This window comes from Rhincodon typus, chromosome 9 (assembly GCF_021869965.1).
Source record: "Rhincodon typus isolate 14 chromosome 9, sRhiTyp1.1, whole genome shotgun sequence".
Lineage (NCBI taxonomy): Eukaryota > Metazoa > Chordata > Chondrichthyes > Orectolobiformes > Rhincodontidae > Rhincodon > Rhincodon typus.
Window position 1 is genome coordinate 8,549,068 of NC_063340.1, and position 22,918 is coordinate 8,571,985.

The following is a 22,918-nucleotide window of genomic DNA, read 5'->3' on the forward strand; positions in this document are numbered from 1 at the left end:
GGGGAGCAGGGGCAGGCTGCAAGGCGGGAGGGGGAAGCAGCAAGGGCGCGGTCGGGCCCAAAGAGAGGTTGTCAGGCCCTTGTGAGGATTGTGAGTCCAGCGTGGCCAGGCTCTTATGGACTGTGGGATGTTGAACTGTTAACTGTGTGTTTCTTTGTTTTTGTACTTTTTAGTAGGGAGGACTGTAATGTTTAACCTTTAATGTTGTTTGCTTTATTTTTCTGCTTTGTACCAAGATTCTGCACCTCGGTACCTTTGAGATAAGATCATAGAAGATCACAGAATCCCTACAGTGTGGAAACAGGCCCTTCGGCCCAACAAGTCCACACCGAACCTCAGACCATCCCACCCAGACCCATCCCCCTATAACCCACCTAATCTACACATCCCTGAACCCTATGGGCAATTTAGCATGGCCAATCCACCTAGCCTGCACATCTTTGGACTGTGGGAGGAAACCAGAGCACCCGGAGGAAACCCATTTTGTACCTATGATCGCGCCCTAGGTGGCGACTTGTAAACTTTTCACTGCACTCATGCGAGAATGCAACAATAAACCCAAATCAATTCAATTCAATTCAATTCAATCTGATCATTCCACATTGCTGCCTACCCCCTTTAAGCGGTGAACCCCTTGCTATTTACCTCTCTGCCTTAAGAATATTCCAAGACTCTGCTTCCATCGCCAAAGATTCAAAACCCTCAGTGAAAAAAATAAGTCCCCTCATCTCTTTCCTAACAGGACATCCCTTTATTTTTAGAAAGTGACCCTGAATTTTAGATTCTTCCCTAATAGGAAGTACCTTTGCCAACACAAACCTATCAGCGCCCACCTCAAGATCGTGTATCTTTATGGCAGTTGCTTCAACCCTCCCTCTCACTCCCCTTGCCTGCTGCAATTTCCTTCCCCATTCTAACATTTCCAATTGGCGTCATTTTGGAAGGCGAGAGTGAGCACTTTCCCTGCCGGAGACCTCCAGCCTCAGCCTGAATGTGTCCGTGAGGCCCCAAAGTATCCACATCTCCTTCCTGATGGTGTGCCCTGTGAATCCCGCAAGCTTCCCACTTCCCCAAGTCGCCCACCCGACCTGCTGACATTCCCATGAGGTGACCGTGTCTAGTGTGGCCGCACACTACCTCCCACTGGAGATCAGGGTGCTCCTGAACCTGGACAAAGCCACCGCCGCTCCCCACCCCCCACTTCCTGTTTTACATTTTTCCCAGCATGCTTCATTGTATTTCCTCCTCCTTCCTAATCCTGCTGCTCCCCCACCCCAACACGATTGGACTGTGCCTTTCCCCAAGGCATGAAGGCTCCAGTACCAAAGAATAAGAGTCCAAAGATGTGCAGGCTGGGTGGATTGGCCATGCTAAATTGCCCATAATGTTCAGCGATGTGTAGCTTAGGTGGGTTATAGGGTTGAAGGGGGTTGGGTCGGGGTGGGATGCTCTGAGGGTCAGTGTGGACTGGTTGGGCTGAAGGGCCTGTTTCCACACTGTAGGGATTCTATGGCTCAGTCCTGCGGCCACACACTTGCCCTTCTTTCCCGGGGAAGGATCTGAGGGACTGGCCATGGCCCTTAGGCCAACGTGAGCAGACAGCCCCAGACAAGACGCGCCCTTGCATCTCTCCAACCGCATTAGCCGTACTCCCCCCTGGAGTCTGGACGTTGCAAAGCCAATGGACTGACTGCATCTCCCCCATGTCCTGGACTGAAAAGGCATGGAGCTTCCAATGGTGGAAGCCCCACCAGCTAGCCCCCTGGGCTAGTGTAGGAGGCTGGCCTTGATTTACTGTACCGGAATCCCTGACGGGTCCCTCCAAGTGGTTCATTGATGATTACTCCTCCGAGAGGCTGCCCCAACAAGGTGTGAACCCCCGAGACCAGGGACCGCTCAGCAGCAGGGCAGGCTGCCTGCTTCCTTGACTGCATTAACTGGCACAACGAGGCAGGACGGGGATGCAGTGTGCACATTGGCACTAAGTGGGTGAGAATTTTGAGAGCAGGGGCAAGAGGTCCCGAGATGCAGCCTTGCTCGTCTGCGAGCTGGGTGCCCATCCCTGTGCACAAAGTGCCCCCATTGCAGCTGCCAGTTGCCAGTTTACCTTGTAATGCAAGAGTGTGTTTCCAGAGCTCAATGTCAGAGCTGTGGGCAAATGCCATGAGAGGCTGGCAGATTCCAATGTCTGTGGACAACGGGTGCATATAGCTAGTGCCCATGTATCATGTGCAGGACTATGGTTTGGTCACAGGCAACGTGGATGCCTTTCAGAGCAGGAGGTGAGCTGAATATCTGTCAGGTACCCCCTCTGGCTTCTACTGCGAATTTCCTCAGTTTCGAGCTTGTTTGCTTAGTTTGGTAAACTGGGAGGCTCGATATTGATGAAGCAAGTTGTGGCGTTAATGAGTTAATGCCCGTCAACTGGTGCCTCACCACTGCCCAGCAACAATCTCACCACCATTGCTTGTGAAAAGCATAAAAGATGACGCACAATGCCCCTGACATGGAGATGGACCTCCCTACGCTGGTCACCCGATGCTGCCATACATAGTCAACATTGGTCAGACCCCTACAGGATTCCGCATGTAGATTTTAAATCTCACTATCTTAACTCAAACACTGGGTGCTCTATACCACATTTGCGATGGATCAATTGCTTTGCTTATCTCATATTTATGGTCTGCAATTTTCACACCTTGAGATACTCTATTATAACACAAGGTCATGCGACTTACATCAGTGTAGCTACATTCTCACAGTAAGACAGGACAGATTGTCTGAAAGGAGCAGTGACACTTGGGAAATGGTGAAAAGCATCATCAAAATTATTCTTATTAAACATGCTTACTCCAACTTGAAATTGTAGATCGAGAGCCTTGAAGGGCAAGCTAAATGCATTGATACAGAAAACAAATTTCTTCACCATTCTCGTTGCTAAGTAACTGAAACGCAATTGTTACGACTTTTAAATGTTTATATCTTATAACAAAAACCAAGAAGGAAGCCGGGTTTTACAATCTGAATTGTGAACAATTTAAACCATTTATTTCACAGATGTACATATTTAACTTTTTACAAACTAAGTGGTCTATAGACTTTAATGGATTGCATTCTTCACTTCTAACAGAGAACAAATGAAATCAGAGGGCAGTCATTAATCAGAAATGCACAGAAATCAATCGACACAGAGTTGTCATATATGTCTGAGGATGAATCCTTGCAAAGGAAAAAGGACTCATGTTTTTCAGATTTACTTGAAGATAAGAACATTGGGAGGGAGGGAACCAGCGAAGAGAATCATCCAGCAACTGTCTTCTATCAGAAAAGCTCAAAAAAAATTTAAGGAAGAAAGCCATATATTTATACATTGTCCTTGACCATCAGATGTCCGAAAGCACTTCAAACATTGAAGCTAGGAGCAGGAGTAGGCAATTCAGCCCTTCAAGCCTGCTCCTCCATTCAATCTGATCATGGCTGATCATCCAACTCAATCCCCCATTCCCACTTTCCCCCCATATCCCTTGATCCCTTTAGCCCTAAGAGCTATATCTAACTCCTTCTTGAAAACATTCAATATTTTGGCTTCAGCCACTTTCTGCAGCAGAGAATGGCACCATTTACCACTCTGTGTGTGAAGACATTTCTCCACATCTCAGTTCTACCTCATATCCTCAGACTGTGACTCCCATCCCAGTTTCTGAGCTTCCCAGTCAATTACAGAAAGTTAAATACTTTTGAAGTATCATTGCTATGGTAAAGAAACACAGCAGCCAATTTGATCACAGCAAGTTCCCACAAACAGCCTTGTGAATGGCCAGATAACCTGTTTTTGTTTGGTGGTATTACTTGTGAGGTAACCATCAGTTTGAACAACAGGGAGAATGCCTCAATTCTTCAAGATAGTAGCAATGGGATGCTTTACATCCAATCCCAGTTAACTCTCATCAAAAAGACTCTACTTCTGACAGTGAAGCACTCCCACAGCACTGCTTTGGAAGAACAAGCCTTGATTCCTGCACTTAGTCCTGCAGTGGAATTTGAACCCAGACCTTCTGCTTTACCCACTAGAATACTATCACCAGAACCACAGTTGACACGCAAAACCAAAATTGGAGCTGGTGTGGTCCCTCAAGCCAATTCCAAGATTAAATGATAAAATTCCAGTCCTCTGCCCATATCCCTTGGTGCTGAAAAATCTGCTAATCTCTGCCTTGCGTATAGTGAATGATTGATTGTCCATAGTGCTCCAGGGCAGAGAATTCCAAAGATGAACCGAGTGAGGAAATTCCTCCTCATTTCAGTCTTAAACAGTCACCTCTTAACCTAAGATGATGATTTTTGGGCTGCCATTTTTTTTTAATTCATGGGATGAGGCCGTCACTAACTACACCAGTATTTATTGCCCATCCCTAATTGCCCAGAGGGCAGTCAAGAGTCAACCACATTGCTGTGGGTCTGGAGTCAGATGTAGGCCAGACCTGGTAAGGATGGCAGATTTCCTTCTCTCAAGGACATTAGGGAAGCAGATGGGTTTTTCCTGACATCGGCAATGCGTTCATCGTCATCGTTAGATTCCTATTTCCACATTTTTATTCAAATTCCACCACCTGTTTTGGCAGGATTCAAGCCCAGATCCCCAGAACATTAGCTGGGTCTCTGGATTAATAGTGGTATTATTACTAGGCCATCACCTCCCACACCATTGGCACAGTACAAGGAAGAAATCACTTGCACACATTCTGAGGATAATTATCAGTGAAAGTTAACAGCTATAAGAAACCCAAGCAATGACAGAACCTTCAAAGGGAGAGCAAAGGTCAGCAAAGGGAATGTGACAGGCAGGTTAAGAATACCTTGCCACTGTAGAGTGGTACTTTCATTGTTAGCATTTTTATCATAATTTGTTTGACATGTCATTCATTTTGTCTAGGCTTGTTCTGCGTCTTGTATCTACAATATAAAAGATCCAAATAAGCAACAGAATTGAATTCATATCTTGTCAATGGAATAAACATTGGCCATACACAAATTGCCTCTTCTTTCCTTCCCACTCTAAATATACAAACTAACTTTTTGGATGAGAGTTTGAGTCTGAAGTTCAACCTCTATTATTGGATAGATTGTGGAAAGACATCAGTAACGTCTTTTGGCTACATTTCTCTCTCGGTCAAGAGTCTTCTCCGAGGACAATTACAGTGTCTCCATGAGACCTGAACATACTGCAGAGTATCATGTACACTATGGAGTTAAACAGGTTGACGAGCTCTTTGCTGCTTAGACCCTTCAGAGACAAATATGCAACACAACAGGTAGGGTTTGGCAGTTCGCAAAAGCCTCTACATAAATGCAAAGACCATACTCTTTTTGCTCAGTGCCTTGGAGCGAAGCATCCTTGAGCATCTTGGGATTGCATGCTGGCACAGTGGTTAGCACTGCTGCCTCACAGCGCCAGGAACCCTGGTTCAATTCCAGCTTTGGGTGGCTGTCTGTGTGGAGTTTGCATATTCACCCCATGTCTGCATGGGTTTCTTCGTCAGGTCCTCCAGTTTCCTCCCATAGTCCAAAGATGTGCAAGTTGGGTGGGTTAGCCATGGGAAATGTAGGGTTAAAGGTAAAGGTAGAGGGTGGATCTGGGTGGGATGCTCTTCAGAGGGGTGGCATGGACTCAATGGGCTGAATGGCCCGCTTCCACACTGTACAGAATCTATGATTCTATGCGCAGGTTACGTGGATCGGCCATGCTAAACTGCCCTGTAGTGTCCAGGGATGTGCTGGCTAAGTGGGAAATGTGGAGTAACAGGGATAGGAGGGGGCTGGGTCTGGCTGGGATGCTCTTCACAAGTTCACTGCAGACTCAATGGGCCGAATAGCCTCTATCTGCACTGTAGGCACTGCATGATGTTTATACAACAGACGCTGGAAGCAAGTTCCATCCTTTGCTTTTGACTTCCTGAGCCACCTGGCTGAGGAAGCTTTGGGGCAGGTAGCAGAGAAATCAAAATTGAGGTCAGCAGATGACAAGAACTATAAATAGCAGTCAGCAAAGAAGACATGAACAAACACACAGGGAATGGAGATCACAACGAAAAATTCACAGTATGGCAGCTCCAAACCTCAACAGTTCTGCTTCTAGCCCAACAAGCAATAAATTACGTCTGGAAGCTCAGAAGATTTGTTATTGCCTTAGGTAATACAAACCTCCAGTGATGGGTCTTAATTATGGTTTACAATTTAACCAATCTAGGCAATCTGTAAACACTGTACTTAACATAGTATCTTTTTTCTTTAAATGCAAGAAAATTGCCAAACTGCAGAGGTAATAAATCTGCAGGCGAGGCTGAAATCAGAAAAACTTGCTACACAGTCAAATCTTATCATTTCTCATTTTGCAGCCTGCTAATCTCCTCCCTACAAACAGAATTTAAACAAGATGTAATCATCAGTGGGCCACCAATTCCACCCCAAGTCAGTTCATCATTCTTCATTTTTTTGAAAATGAAAGGCTTGGAATGGGCTTCCTGCTTTCCTTTTCCCCCGTGAAGCTTGTAAATTTGCCTCCAGGAGGAGGACTTAACAAGCAGTCATTTGTTCGGGTAACCGTGCTATCAATTAGCAAATTCAACAATTGGAGTCAAATCCATTCATTTTCTGAATAGGCATTCTTTGCATTCCCAGGTATGGTTTTTACTTGTGCATTGACATCTGATCGTGCCTTTTTCCTCCAATGGTAGATAATCAAGGCTAGGCATCCCTTTGTGGCTCAGTTAGCAAATGTACTCCTCAGAGGGCTTTGGAGCCCATATAGTAGCGATTACAATCCTGTTCGAGACTTCACCACAGAGGTTCCATGTGTAGGCGTCGAGTGAGTACAGAATCATAGCTCACTGCGATAACCATTCCCACGACCAGCACTAAGCCCACCAGACTACAACTACGGCAGCATAGTCTGCAACTGCTCACTGCTAAGACCCGGGCATCAATGTTGGCCAACTGGGTGAGGCATCAAACTTAGTCGCAAACTGCTGAGTAATAAAAGCTCAGTCAAGTTAACAGACTGAAGAACAGCTTCTTCCCTGCTAATATCAGACTTATGAACGGGCCTCAAATATATTAGAGCTGATCTTTCTCTGTACCTTCTCTGTAGCTGTAACAATATATTCTGTTCTATGACTCTGAGTTACTGATGTAAGGTATGATTACCTGGTTAGCATGCAAAACAATACTTTTCACTGTATCTCGGTGCATGTGACAGGAATAAATCACATCAAAAAGCTATGATTTACAAAGACCAAATTAAGAAGCATGTGCCATCGGAGCAAGAGTCGGACATTTGACTCCATCAACTTGCTCTGCCATTCAACATTCTTATTGCTAGCTGGGATGAGAGAATGAACTGCAAGGTCATGGGGTCATGGGGTCATGAACCGCAAGGTCTTGATGAGTCTCTTTGATTCAAAGCAGTTTTTTTGGAAATAATTAACTGCTGAGGACACTCCCCAAGTCACTTATGAGCATATACGTTAGCAGCAGGAGTAGGCCATTCAAACCTTCACAACAATGCCATCATTTGATAAGGCCATGGCTGATCCAAATATGGCCTCAATTTCACTTTCATGCCAACCCCTCTCAATTAACCTTGACTCCCTTGTCAATAGAAGTCTACACACCTTAAAAATATTCCAGGAGCCTGTCTCCACCCTGTTCTGGGGAAGAGAGACCCACAGACCCGTGACACTCAGTGAAATTACTTCTCCCCAACTCTGTCTTAAAGGGGAGCCACCTCATTTTTAAACATTTCCCCTGGTTCCAGTCTCCCTTACAAGGGGAAACATTGTCTCAGCATACAGACCAAATAGCCAACGTTTCCAACAATGACACCTACTGTGAATAGGCAGGTCCAGGACAATGACGTGGAGAATACTAGATCTGGTGACCATGACGGTACAGACCACAGCACCCACTGGAACCTTTCGCAGCACCCCTCATTTTGTTTTGGCTGGCCCTTTTTTAAAAGCAAAAATGGTCAACTATATCTACAAAGTGTCATTCACCAAACGCCAAGTAATTTTTGGGCTTTGAAGAGCAAGGCCTCACTGCTACTCAACAGGGTTCCCAATAATCTATTCAAGATTCTAAACTCGGATCAGGAGTCATCAAAAAGGAGCAAATCACACTGACATTTACAAGCTCAATTTCCCTTCCCTCTGTTTTAGAATTCACCCAAAATAATGCATAGTCAAGGGTGTTGGGGTGCAAGATGAAGAGAAGATTTACAGATGGGTAATGGCACAGTAAGAATGTGTTGGTTCTGACTCACTGCCAATTCTATTCCCCTGTTGTTTCCTACAGCCCTGCAAATCTTTTCTCTTCAGATAGTTATCCAGCAGCATTTTGAAAGCCACCACTGAATCTACCTCTGCCACACACTTGGACCATTTGTGCCGGGTCTCCCGTGTAAAAAAATACTTTTTCCCCTCATTTTGCCTTTGGTTCTCCTGCCAATCACATCTCATTGGTGCTGAAGCGTTCAGTCAATGCTGCTTCGGCTATTATCTTGAGGGGCAAGTTGGATGGAGCTGCTCATCTTTAAACTCTCGACTAATTTTATACACTTATAAACACACGCTGTCTTCCTTGGTAGCTAAATAAAACCTTTATAAGCAAATAGTGATCTGGGGAGGCGATGGCCTAGTGGTATTATTGCTTGACTGTTAATTCAGAGACCCAGATAATGTTCTGTGGTCCGAGGTTCAAATCTTGCCATGGCATATGGTGGAATTTGAATTCAATAAAAACAAAAATCTGGAGTTAAGAATCTAAAGATGACTCTGAATCCATCGCCAATTGTTGGAAAAGCCCTGTCTAGTTCACTAATGTCCTTTGGGGAAGAAAACTGCCATCCTTACCTGGCCTGGCCTACATGTGACTCCAGACCCACAGCAATGTGGTTGACTCTCAACTGCCCCTTGGGAGGGGCAATAAATGCTGGCTTAGCCAGTGATACCTGCGAATGAATTTAAAAAAAAATCTCTGGAGCTCTACATTTTCGGTGAAACCTTGGGCTATCTTCAGGAGCTAAGGATGCTCAAGTCATCTTTGTTGGTGCATTTTGGAAATACAGGAAGTTGGAAATACTGAACAACACAGATCATGAATGTATATTTCTGAGTTGGCTCTGTTGTTATTGTTCTATTTAAAAATGAATAAAGCATCTTTTACTACAAGCATATGGGAGCAGGAGCAGCCCATTTGATTCAAGTCTGTACACGATCATCCTGTTCAGACTCAGTAAATATCTCAGTGAATGGAACTCTTTACAACACCCAGATCTCCATACCTTATGGCTGCTTTGCTTTCTCATTCTGTCATCGCAGATTATAAAGCGTGCACACAAAACATGCAGCACAACGTACTGGATGTACCAATGTCCATGTGCATTTATACAGACATGTTGACAACCTCGAGGGAAACAGTAAACATCAGTGGAAAGAAACACTTTTTTTTTTCTCTCCTCTCCCCTTTAAAAGCAAAAAGAATGAAGCTCCGGCTCTCCACCTCGCTGCACAAAACCACTTGACTGCAGAACTTCAAAAAAGAACGTTGTTAGCCTTCAGTGTTATTCTCGGTTTGTGTCGGCCTGGTGCAAAACATTCAACAAGTTCTCCAGCAATTGATGGAACAACCAACTTGAACACCGAGTGGATTGAATGTGCGGATTGAGCAGCTAGTGCAAAGTGGCACTTTCTTATTGTGAAAAGGGAATTATGCCAAAATTGCATTGTGAAAGAAGCAAGAACAGGCGATTCTACAATGCAAAGGCACTGCACAGTGCAAAAGTGTATCATTCCTGTTATGGTGTTGGATAAACAATGAAGGGCGGTTCCTTAAATGATTTCCAGGAAAGGCTCTGTCCCTTTTTAGACGGTCTTTGAAGCAAAAGATATAAAGGAAGGGAAGCGGGTGAGAAAAAGCATCTTTTACATATGAACATTTACTTTAGGAGCAGGAGTCATTTGACTAAGAGTCATTGAGGTGTACAGCACAGAAACAGACCCAACTCGCCCATGCTGACCAGATAGCCTAAATTAACTTAGTCCCATTTGCCAGCATTTGGCCCATATCCCTCTAAACCTTTCCAAGTTCATGTACCCATCCAGATGCCTTTTAAATGTTGTAATTGTACCAGCCTCCACCACTTCCTCTGGCAGCTCATTCCATACACACACCCCTTAGGTTCCTCTTAAAACTTTCCCCTCTCACTTTAAACCTATGCCCTCTAGTTTTGGACTCCCCTACCGTGGGAAAAAGACACTGAATTGGAGGAAAACTCTTCAAGCCTGCATGCAATCATGGCTAATCCATGTCTGAAATTCCACATTCCCATCTACCACCATGAACCCTCGAATCTGCTGTCTAACAAGAATCTATCTACCCCAACCCTAAAAAGATTCAGAAACCCTGCCTCCAGCTTCTGAGGCAGACTTCCATGTCGCACAGCCATCTGAGAGAAAAATATTCTCATCTCTGTCCTCAAAGGGTGACTCGTAATTTTAAAAGTGTCCCACCATTCTGGACTCACCCACAAGAGGAATCATTCTTTCCACACCCACCTTATCAAGACCATAAACCATTTTATAAACTGTAATCAAGTCACGTCTCTCTGTTCTAAACTCCAGTGGTAACAAGCCCAGACTGTTCAACCCATCCTTATTGGACACCCAATCATTCCAGGTACCAATCTACTAAATATCCTCCTAATCCACGTCCAATATGTTCACATCCTTCCTTAATAAGGAGAGTAAAACTTCACATTTGAAATGTGGTCTTACTGGTATGCTGTATAACTGAAACATAACTTAGTTACTTTATGTTCAATTCCTCTGGTAACATGGTACAGCATCCATTAAACCTTCTTAAGCACTTATGTACCTGCACATTAACTCTCACCAAAGTGAATAATTTCACATTTTCCCACATTATACTCTTTCTGCCAGATTTTTGCCTATTCGCTCAATCTATCTGCATTGGTCTGCAACCTATTTATATATTCTTCACAATATACTTTGCTATCCATCTTCATGCCATCTCCACTTAATGCGGCTGCCAATGAGAAAAAAAATCCATTTATGCATGCTCTCTGTTTTCTTCCAGCCAGCCAATCTTTTATCCAAGTTAATATGTTAGCCCGACAACATGTGCTATAACTTTGCAAAACAATGTTTTGATGTGGCACCTCACCAAATACATTCTGAAAATTCAAATACAGTACTTCTATAGGCTCCCCTTTATCTATTGTACCCCTTTAAATAACTCCAATAAAATGGCTAAACGTAATTTCCCTTTTGCAAAACCTTGCCTACTCTACCCAATTATGTTGCACTTTTCTACGTGCCTAGCTATAATCTCCTTAGTAACTAATTCAAAATGTGCAATGACAGATGTCAAGTTTCCTGTTCACTGCCTCCCTTCCTTCTTCGTGGATGGTTTTCTACTGTCCATTCAGATTGAACCTTTCCAAATGTAGTATTTTTTGCCAAGTTGACACCAATGCATCCAACCTCACATGCACCTCCGATGTGAAGTCCATCGGGAGTTTGTCCTCTTACAGATTGCTCTGGGAATCATATCTTGTGAATACTTTTCACAAACTCAGTCACCTTCTCCCTGTCTCCTGCAGACACTCGGTCAGGCTGGGATCCACAGTTGCTGCATGCTTTTGAGAGGACCAATCTTCGAGTGTTACCCAGCATTTATTGGCAGTCTCTTTGCCTATTAAAGGCAGCACCACCTACCCAGACCTCAGCAGAGGTTCAAACTGATGCCCTCGAGCATGGATTCACAAGACCGCTTTTGGAGAGGGGAGCTCTATGCAATAATATCCCTTCCTTACCCTAAGGTAGCGATAAGGTAAAAAGAAGTAATTCTACTGCATTTAATAAGACACCTGATATCATAAGATAAGCTCCAGAATACAAAGGACTGTTCCTAGGAGGAGTTCACCAGAGTCGTGCACATGTTTGAGTTCCACATTGGCCCATCAGAGGATTTACAGTACTTTGGTGATTGTTCTTAGTAACTGGAGTAAGAAAAAGCAATTAAGTTGAGCAGCCTGATAGTCTATCATTTATCCCAGGTATCATTCAAGTGGCAACGAAATAATATGTAACAAACATATTTAGTGTTCATCAAAACTGAGTCAAGCTTTTGTCTAAAACCTCACGTGGGATCCTTCCCCACTTAGCATCAGTGACTGAAACTGATGACAATTAAGGAGGATGGGCGGCAGTGAATACACCCAAGACACCCCAGACGGCTCCAGCAAAAGAATAACATACACACAGAGGCTGGACGAATTCGGATAAAGCTCTCTGCCATTATACAAGACCTTGGCCTCATTACGATCGAATAACAACCGAGCAGAGAGTGAACCCGAGATCTTCTTAGTCTACATAGCTCACACTAGAGTGGTTACAACAATTTATTAAGACCCAAATGCCCACCCAGCAAAGTTTAATCCTACATTGATCAGTAAGTAAAGTCACCATAATCCCAGTGATTAGAGAGACAGGTGACTGGTGGTGGTTTAACAGGAGGGTCACCATGCCTCAGGTGAGGGAAGAGGTTAAGAAAGCAGGTGACCTGAACTGGTGTGGGGATTGAACTCATGCTGTTGGTGTCAGCCTGTATCACAGACCAGTCGTCCTTTAGCCTTCTTGGTTATTTTCTGCACCTTGACTGTTTTCTGCATTTTAAACATTGATGCCGCTGAACTTCTAAGTCTCTTTGGACATCCACTGTACTTAACATCATACTATCCAGATAGTACCCCGATCCAACCTGTTACAATCCTAAATGGATAGCCTCATTCCTGGTTGCATTGAAATCAATCTCCCACAGTTTTGCCCATTCCACCTTGTCTCGTGATATCCCTTTGTGATCAGACATGGTAACTGAATAGAAACATTACCTATGTTTGCCTCTCCACAGATACTGATCATTACTTCCAAGAGTTATTTCAGATGTCCAGCATCTGCAGTATTTTGCTGTCATATTAGTGCTCAAAGCAGAAGGGGCTGAGGTCCTGAGATAAGAAACAAGGCAAAGAGACAGTGAGTGAGGAGAAGGAGAGAGGGAAAGATAAAAGGAAGTATATTTTGACGTCATCTATTTGGCTTATCTTCCACCCGTGATCCAGCTGTCGAGTTGCTAGAATGCAGACTTCTGTGGAGTTAATGTTTCAAGGCTCATGTTTGATATGGCTAAAGGATCTGTAAACTTCCACTGAGAGGACACAGGGGCACTGATCTGTCAGGATCAGTTGTGGGGTGGTGACAAAATTTGGTGGGGGAATGGTGTTCCATTATGGTGGCTGTGACTCCAGCTAGACATCTGCTGATTGAAGAATATTTCGAGTGGGCTACGTCAGAAAAGAGAGAGAGAGCACAAACTAGGAAGTGGGCTCATCAGCTGAGCCAAGATGCATAGATGGCTGAAGCCAGCTATAAATCAGACAGCGATGTTACTTTGTAGTTGGCTTTCCATCAAAAGCTGCATCAATTTTCCCTGTGACATATTTATATTTCCTGCCTGAACAATATAATTAAAGTACAAAATCGATCATCACGTGGGATGATGCAAATTAGAATTTACTGCTGTGAAAAAACCATCACTAGACAATTTGGTTTGCAAGACCAATGCACACCAACTCTCAACCACAATACAGAATGGAACTGAGCTCTCCCACCAATGTTACCCAGGTTTGCTAGCAATACCTCCCCCCCACCCCACTGAGAATGCAATATTTACTGTATCAACACCTTTGATACTTTTGAGTTGCACTCACCCATCGCCAAATGTGGCAGTATCTGACAATTTTTGAAATGGAAACCCATTTGATTAACACAACAGAAAATGGATTGCTTGAAAGCACAAGGATTGCGGTGGAGAGAAAAAGACAGGAATACATCTTGTGTACTCTCATAGCTTTCCTCATAAATGACATGCTTTGAAGGACAACAGCAGGAAATTAAGAAGTTGCTCACAAGATCGTGTTGGAATGTTAACACTTAAAAGACCAAATTGTAGGGTCTCGAGATCCTCCATTCTGCTCAACAGGCCATGAGAAATATGCTACGTTCAGAGGTTGAATGCCTCTCCTGCTGCCTATTAAGGACAGCCCAAACTTTACCAAAGAATGTCACTCTTCTTTCCACACTCTTTGTTATTTTCCTTTTCCTGTTGGGATGTCACACAAGAACCCAGAGGGAACTCACAACACTCCAGGAGACCATGAAGTCGATGACCTGAAGCTTCTGAACTGAAGGAGATGGGAACTGTATAAAAATAAAGGACATATGCCCAGGAGGGACCTAACCAAGACAAACTCTGCTGCTTGGAGTTCTGCTCACCACTGCCTCCAAGGTCCTCACCTTCGGTTCCATTTGCATCCATTCTGATGAAGAGCGTAAACCCGAAACGCCCCTCTGATGCTGCCTGACCTGCTGTGTTCCTGCAGCTCCTCTGAGCGAAAGTAATTTCTCCACATTTCAGTGTGAAACCACCGACTCCTTACTCAGAGACTGCGACCTGTGTTTCCGACTCTCCAGCTAAAGCGAAAACTTTTTGAGTTTCGGTCAGGGGTACATTTTCAACAGCCACACGAACGCCTCTGTGTTTATTTTCAAATCACCACCCTCCCTTGAATAAGGAGTGAAAAAAGTCCAATGACATTTTAGGCCTTTGATTGCTTAAGCTAAGAAATGGTCACTTGGTACGTTGATGTTGGGTACACAGTCAGTCAATCTGGAAAAGTTGGGGCTGCAATTTGAACTTACAAACCCTCCACTCTGCTGTAGAAGCTGACGCACAGAGCAATATTTAGCCCTTGATATTGTGCCAGTGACAACTGTGGCAGGCAATGATGGATCAACAGTTTGAAAATGCAAGTTACCAGACCATAATCTTAGCTGAATTCAGAAGTGACTGTTTTGCAAAACTTGCTGCTAATTACTCATCATTGTCACCTTAGGAAATGAAAATGGTGTCAATTCTTCTGTGTTTGATTATATGGGCCTGTTTATTATTGATGCTCACTGGGCTTGATTGGTTAAGCCTGGCTGTAGACACAGAGAAAAGTTAATAGGCCATTTGAAGGGCTTAGAGTGCAAGCTTGGAGCAAACAATTTAAAACAGAGTAAACAAAACATACACAGAATCTAGTGCGATGTAGAATATAGGACACAATGCACATTATAATCTCAGAGAGGAGCTGCAGTGAAAACAGCTCGAATTTGTCAAATGTGTTTATTTTTCAGAAGTATCAAACGATTATTGCAAATACTTTGCACAAACTGCTTCACATTTCCGTGCAGGTTACCGAAGGAGATGAGTGTAGCTGGTCAGAGTTTTCCAGCACATAGCCTACCTTGGGATTCCTTGCATACTTTCCCGTACGAGCATCCTTGACGAGGCTGATTTCCAGCAGGTCTGTCTCCTGGAAGTGAAATGACACAAAAAAAACAGAGTTGATGAGCAAAGTCATTGCATAATGTACATACTGCACAAAACCCTAGGCACCTTGACAAGCCAAGGCTCGCTACGTTTCAATCTCCAACTCAGAAAGTTTACCACCAACACAAAGTCACAGAGCACAGTGTGAAACACATTATGGAAATGCGTGATTTCACGTTATAATCTGCCACAGTTTCACAAAGTACCAAGGAATCAAGCTAACACTGTTTATCTCTCCATCGAATGACCTTTGACATGAAATAATAGATAGAAAAATGTGATAGTACATGCTAAGCACCACATCCAACTGCAACAAACATCAGTAAACACAAAAATAACATACAAGTGAAACTTCTGGTTCTTTACCATTGAATCCAGGCAGTAATCATATTAACAGCCCCATTACGTGAATCCTACCTTTGGTATAACTTCTATTTCTCGCAATACAAACAGTTTCTCAGGATTTGGAACCATCTGCTGTGGCAGGATTCGAGCCCAGGTTCCCAGAATGTTATGAGTCTCTGGATTAACAGTCCAGCGATAATACCACTCGGCCATGGCCTCCCCACCTTTGGACTGAGGAAGTATCACCGGACCCGAAACATTAACTCTGTTTTTTCCTTCACAGATGCTGCCAGACCTGCTGAGCTTTTCCAGCAACTTAGTTTTTCTTCCACCTTTGGACTCCCCTACTTTGGCTATTCACCCTATCCATGTCCCTCATGATTTTATAAACCTCTATAAGGTCACCCCCCAGCCTCCTACGCACCAGGGAATAAAGTCCCAGCCTATCCAGCCTCTCCTCATGACTCAAACCATGCCGCCGTCTATTCTGCGTTTTTAGCTGTGAGTCCTCGTAAGATTAGCAAGCACAGGAGTAAGGGCTGAATACATTTGACTCTCAGTAATGCCAGTGGAAAAGCACATTACTATCAGAATGCTTGATGTGGTTAACGCTGTGAAAATCCCATGCATGAAATATTCAGTTGTTACACACCCAAGGCATTGCTTTAAGCCAAGAAACATAAGCAAGCTGTGTCCACCACAGGGGTCCCATGGATTCGAGTTCACTATCCTATTGCCACTGTTGCAGCTGCTCTGGATTAAGGAGCCACATTCCCAGTTGCAACCTGCTGCTCTGTTTATAAGTGAACTGCCGCTGTGCAAAAACCCTATTCCTCAGCCACCCTTCACTTCACTCTTGGAGGGGAGTGCTCATGTTGGAGAGTAATCCTTAAGACATTGTCTGGGTGAGCAGTTTGTAAACCTGGATAGCAAATGTAAGAGCTATCTTTGCACAATGCCAGGTGACTGAGAGATGGATGATAGCCTTTGTCTAACCTTAGTCCAGGGACAGTGAAGACAATTTTGACTTTGTAGACAGACAATAAATTAAATGAATTCCCTTGCATACACAGCATGATACCGCAATACCCAATGCATTGACTGAGTCATCACACTGGGAGAACAAATCTGTATTTCAGGAATCCCACGTACTATGGGGAAAATGATGCAACTGTCAGGCTAGGTTTTGTATCATTTTAGACAACACTGGCACCTGTCTGATGACGTGGAAAATTACCCAGATACATCCTCTGCACAAAAAGCAGGACAAATGCAACTGGCCCAGTTATTGCATAATCGGTTTGCTCTTAACCATCAGCTGAGCAACGCAAGAGATTGTTAACAATGCCAGTGAGCAGCAAGCTGCTCAGTGATGCCCAGTTTGGGTTCTGCCAGTGCCATCTGACTCTTGACCGTCTTGGTCCAAACATGAACAATGGAGATGAACTGGGGCAGTCAATCTGACCACCTTCAACAACAAGGCAGCATTTGTCCGAGTGTGTCATCAAGGAGTCTGAGCAAAACTGGAGTCAGCAGATTTGTGGAGGCGAATGACACCAAGGGATGTGGACACAGGACAGGAGAGTGGCAAGATCGAGCAGACTCAATGGGCTGAATGGCCTACTTCTGTTCTAATATAAATACAGCAAGTCAGCTAATGCAGACTAAGTTCCACCCGATCTGAAGATACAGGAGGACATGGGGGGAAAACATCTTAGGGTTTTTTCAGTGGAGACCCATATCCGCAGGTCTCCTCATAGTCTTAAAGACAAAGTCCAACTTACTAATATGCATGATTGCTATCCTGCAAGAATTGTTTAAGGCAAGAGTCTCTTCTTGTTATGACTTATGAATGGTTCTTCCATGATTATGATAAAGCAAGCAGGACCTTAGACCACGTTACTGAAAGAGGATGGTGACAACATAACACCCCTCCCACAAATTGGGAGTGGCTGGCATCGCAGTAACATAGAGAAGGAACTGAATCCCAAGTTGGGAATTCTGCATCGTGAGAGTCATTCCAAGCCATTCTCCTCTGCTTGCAGATGGCTGCATTATTATTAACACAAGCAGGAGCTGTCAACCTTGGCATGGTGGGCATGACAAGAGGGTTAGGGCAACTGGTACCAACCAGGAGGACAATTAGCTTGAACCAAAGGGGGGAACAAACACAGACATACATTTCTGTACTAACCTCAATGTAAAAGCGAAATTCTGTTGGTGTGCCAATGACAGCTTTGGCTAACTAATGAATTTGAAATTTGCTCTGCTATTTACAAGTGAAATTTATGGTACTCTGCTGTCAGTTCATCACAACCGGTCATTTCAAGCTATTACCGAAATATGGACAATGTGACATTGCACAGGTACAACCTAGGAGTTCCATTTCATAACTCAAGCTCAATCAAGGTGGAGAGAGAAAATCAGAGAAAGAGAGAGAGAGAGGCAGAAAGTGACAGAGAGTGAGAGGCAGAGCATTACAGAGAGAGAGAGAAAATCAGAGACACACACAAACACACGTAGAGATAACAAGACAGAGATACAGAGAGAGGAAGAGAGACAGCGAAAGACAGAAAGACACACACAGAAAGAGAGAGAGAGAAAGACTGAGCAAGATGTTATATAAGATAATGGTTCTGAAAGTGTTAAAAGTCATGTTACTCCAAGCTCCACCCAATCCAATAATGTCAAACAGCTTTTGGGCAGAGTTTATTGAGTTCTGTACAAGGACCCAAAGGGAGCAGGTATATTCTGTACAGCTCATGACAGTCATTAGTACTCATGCCTGAACAGGTTTCTAAACTGTACCCATTAATATTCTCCAATAAACTACCTTGTTATGTAAGGCAAGTGCCTCTTCTGTTTAGACTCACCAATGATCGATTGCCACTTTTATTTGAGAGGTCTGAGACACAGCGTAGAGAAAAGAGGCAGGAAATTACCCAAACCAGAATACTACCTGCCACAGACAGTGGTGCAGGAAAGTATGAGGGAGATAGAGAGATAGAGAGATGTAGAGACAGGGAGAGAGGGAGAGAGAGAGGGAAATAGAGAGAAAGAGAGAGCGAGAGACAGAGAGAGAGAAACAGAGAGAGAAAGAGTGAGAGAAAGAATGACAGAGAGAAACAGAGAGAGAGATTGATGAGCATTTCTGTGGTTTTCAATGTGTTAGTCTACCTGACATATACCGCAGAGTCAGGCTTTTGTTGAGAGAGATGTCTTGAAGTATATTAACAACACAACTACAAGATCACATGCTTTTGCGCAGTTTGGATTGTGTGGTTACTCATGCTATTATACAGGTTTAGTGACTGAACACAGAGACAGTGACTGAAGGGGAGATGGAGTTCTGAAGAAGGGTCACTGGACCCGAAACGTTAACTCTGATTTGTGTCCACAGATGCTGAGATTTTCCAGCAATTTCCGTTTTGTTTTTGAAAGTGAAATGGATACTTTTATCACATGTCATAACGTCTTGGAACTGTCCTAAAGACGTTATTAATTTATTGTTACTTAGACATACAGGCCTATCTGGTCTGGTTTCTAAGCCATAATGTGACAGGCCCGAATGCAGTAAAGTCGTTGTAGTCCTGCTCTCTAATGAGAGAGAGAGAGAGATGGACGACTGGTGTTGGGTTTAACCCGAGGGGTCACCACGCCTCTGGTGAGAGGTGAAGTTGAGGAGGTGGGGCCTTCATGGTAACCTCAGATGGTGTGGGAATTGAGCCTGCACTGTTGGAGTCACTCTGCATTGTAATCCAGCCAAATGACACACCCCCACCCCCCACCAAACCATTAATGAGACACTGAAACATAGAAACATAGAGGATAGGAGCAGGAGGAGGCCATTCAGCCCTTCAAGCCTGCTCTGCCATTCTTCATGATCATGGCTGATCATCCAACTCAATAGCCTAATCCTGCTTTCTCCCCATAACCTTTGATCCCGTTCACTCCAAGTGCTATATCAAGTCACACATGTTTTGGCATCAACTGCTTCCTGTGGTAATGAGTTCCACAGGCTCACCACTCTTCGGGTGAAGAGATGTCTCCTCATCTCCGTCCTAAATGGTCTACCCCGAATCCTCAGACTGTGACCACTGGTTCTGGACACACCCACCATCGGGAACATCCTCCCTGCATCTATCCTGTCCAGTCCTGTTAGAATTTTATAAGTCTCTATGAAATCCCCCTCATTCATCTGAACTCCAGCGAAAACAAGCCTAACCTAGTCAATCTCTCCTCATATGTCAGACCCGCCATCCCCGGAATCAGCCTGGTAAACCTTTGCTGCACTCCCTCGAGAGCAAGAGCATCCTTCCTCACAAAAGGAGACCAAAAATGCACGCAGTATTCCAGGTGTGGCCTCACCAAGGCCCTGGAGAACTGCAACAAGACATCCCTGCTCCTGTACTAGAAACCTCTCGCAATGAAGGCCAACATACCATCTGCCTTCTTTACCACCTGCTGCACCTGCATACTTACCTTCAGTAACTGGTGCACAAGGACACCCAGGTCCCGCTGCACACTCCCCTCTCCCAATTTACACCCATTCAGGTAGTAATCTGCTTTCTTGTTTTTGCTTCCAAAGTGAATAACCTCACATTTATCCAAATTATGCTGCATCTGCCATTGATGTGCCCACTCACCCAACCTGTCGAGATCATGCTGAAGGATCTCTGCATCCTCGTCACAGTTCACTCTCCCACCCAACTAGGTATCCAAAGTAGAGGTGAGATAACCATGGACCAGTGCCTCCCTGGTACTACTGTATAAAGGATCAGTCAGCAAGTGTTTTTGTCACACATTGCTTTATACCTTTTCATTAACTAGAGTGGAGGGAGGGACCCAGGGAAAACATTCAGTTGCCTCAGGCATGACATCCCTTTGCGCTTCCGCTGCTATCAGTTGCAGAAAGCAGTTTCTGTTGATTTGCCTTCCAGGAATGGAATTGAATGATGTTACAACAGAAACATTCACTGACGAAAAATTAAATCTGAAAGGTGAATTTGAGTCGGTGGCACCTTCTTAAAATTTCACCTCAGCCCGCAAAACCTTTAAACAGCAACAGGCACAAAAGACTGAACGGTCTCCTTCGGTACGACAGCGTTGGAAGCTTCTACGAGAGGAAGGCTCCTCCGTGCATCCAACTCTGAAGTTGAGAACTCTTCTCTCACTGCTAGACACAGTGCAGGAACTGACTGTCAACTTGGTTGCCTTTATTCAGGTCACATTTCGTTTCAGTCATTTGCTCCAGTAAAAGAGTTAAAACGTGAAATTGTGTTGGGTCATTCTTTCAATTACCAACTGGAGTTTGAGTCTCTTTTGAAAAGTTGCCAGTCTTTAACTTTGAACCTTTTTCTGATCCTATTTACTGTTCCTCTGTGTATTGCTTACCCCTTGATCTTCTTCAGTCATCTTCCATATGATATTCTGTCACCTCCTCAAAGAACTCCGATCAGCGTTGTCAAATATGCTGCATCCTTCCAAAATCTGCGCCGAATGCCTGTAATTACTTTCTCTTCATCTGAATATTAAATGTGCATTAAATATACAGCCCTGGATCTGATAACAAGTGAGATGTGGTCTCTGTCTTTGGCTACATACAGCTGCCTGAGCCACTGAGGGCTTTCTACATTCCACTGTCCTCTTGCAGCATTTTTGCTTTCACATGTTATCATCTCCACTTGCTCTTCTGTTAATTTGAAACTCTGAATGTGCTTGTGTTCAGCGCAGTGTTCAAAGTACACAGGTGGAGGTTGGGGGGGGGCGCAGAATTTCACTATCGACGTCCCCAGGACATCCAGGAAGTTGTACTCACGGGGAGGAATCCAATCAAAAAAAAAAGTCACGTGTGAGTCGATCAACAAATAGGGGAGAGAAGCAGCCTGTGATTGGAGGAGCCACACGCAGTTTGCTAAGTGAAAGACGGCAGTGAGGGAGTCCTTCAGGAACAAGAGGCGGGAGCCAGCTGCCTTTGCGGCTGGGCTGGCATGAAAAGTGTCCACGAGCTGCCTTACTGCCAGGATGGTAGTCTGCCAGGTTGAGGCGGAGGGCGGGGGGAGGGAGGTGATGGAAGTAGGTTGCAAAGTGACAAGGGTGAGGCTGCATGGACGTAGGAGAGAGAGGCGAAGGTGCTAGGTCCGAGAGAGGGTAGTTGTACAGCAGGTGGAGAAGGGAAAGAGATTCTGCAAGGGAGGGAGGATCTAGGGTGGCACAGTGGCTCAGTGGTGAGCACTGCTGCCTCACAGCGTCAGGGACCCGGGTTCAATTCCACCCTCAGGCAACTGTCTGTGTGGAGTTTGCACATTCTCCCAGCGTCTGCGTGGGTTTCCTCCGGGTGCTCCGGTTTCCTCCCACAGTCTAAACAGTAGGTGAAGGTTAGGTGGACTGGCCATGCCAAATTGCCTGTAGTGTTCCGGGATGTGTAAATTAGGTGGGTTACAGGGGGATGGGTCTGGATGGGATGCTCTGAGGGGCGATGTGGAATTTTTCAGCCAAAGGGCCTGTTTCCACACTGTTGGGATTCTGTGATCTACGATCTATGATCTTCAAAGGGGGGGGGGGTGGAAGCCATCAGAAGTGGATGACAGAGGTTAAAATTAAAACAAAATGATTTTAAACCTGTCAACAAAGTAACACCCAGCTAACTGGAATCGGGAAAATCCCGAAGTAACTGAGATCATAAATTATTTTCAAATGAATGTGGAATCTCTGGCTTAAGGCTGCGTATGTTCAGGAGTTACTATGTGGAAAAGACGCAGTAGACCCTTTTATTCTGAACACTATGAATTGTTAAATTTAAATCTGGGATTGAGAGCTGAGATGCAATGTCAAGGGTAGTAACTGCTTCATTAGTATATTCTAGCTTAGTCAATATGCAAAGAAATCATGTTAGAAATTTAGGTGTAGATGTAGGCATCAATTCTTTGATTTAAAAAAGTCACATGCTTGTGAGTTAATGCTTTTTGACATACTGAAGCATTTTGACAGTTGATGTTTTCCTCGTGTTATATGGCTTTAAATTTAATGGCATATTGATAGTTATTAAGGATATTGATGA

General features: G+C 44.3%; 1 protein-coding gene across 1 annotated transcript in view; it reads right to left on the reverse strand.

The window, feature by feature from the left end:
• Positions 1-22,918, reverse strand: part of LOC109930283 (1-phosphatidylinositol 4,5-bisphosphate phosphodiesterase beta-1-like) — a 601,524-nt gene that overhangs the window by 510,657 nt on the left and 67,949 nt on the right. The window contains exon 2 of the mRNA XM_048600897.1: positions 15,428-15,496. Coding sequence (XP_048456854.1) covers positions 15,428-15,496 — 69 coding nt within the window. The remainder of the gene's footprint in view (positions 1-15,427; positions 15,497-22,918) is intronic.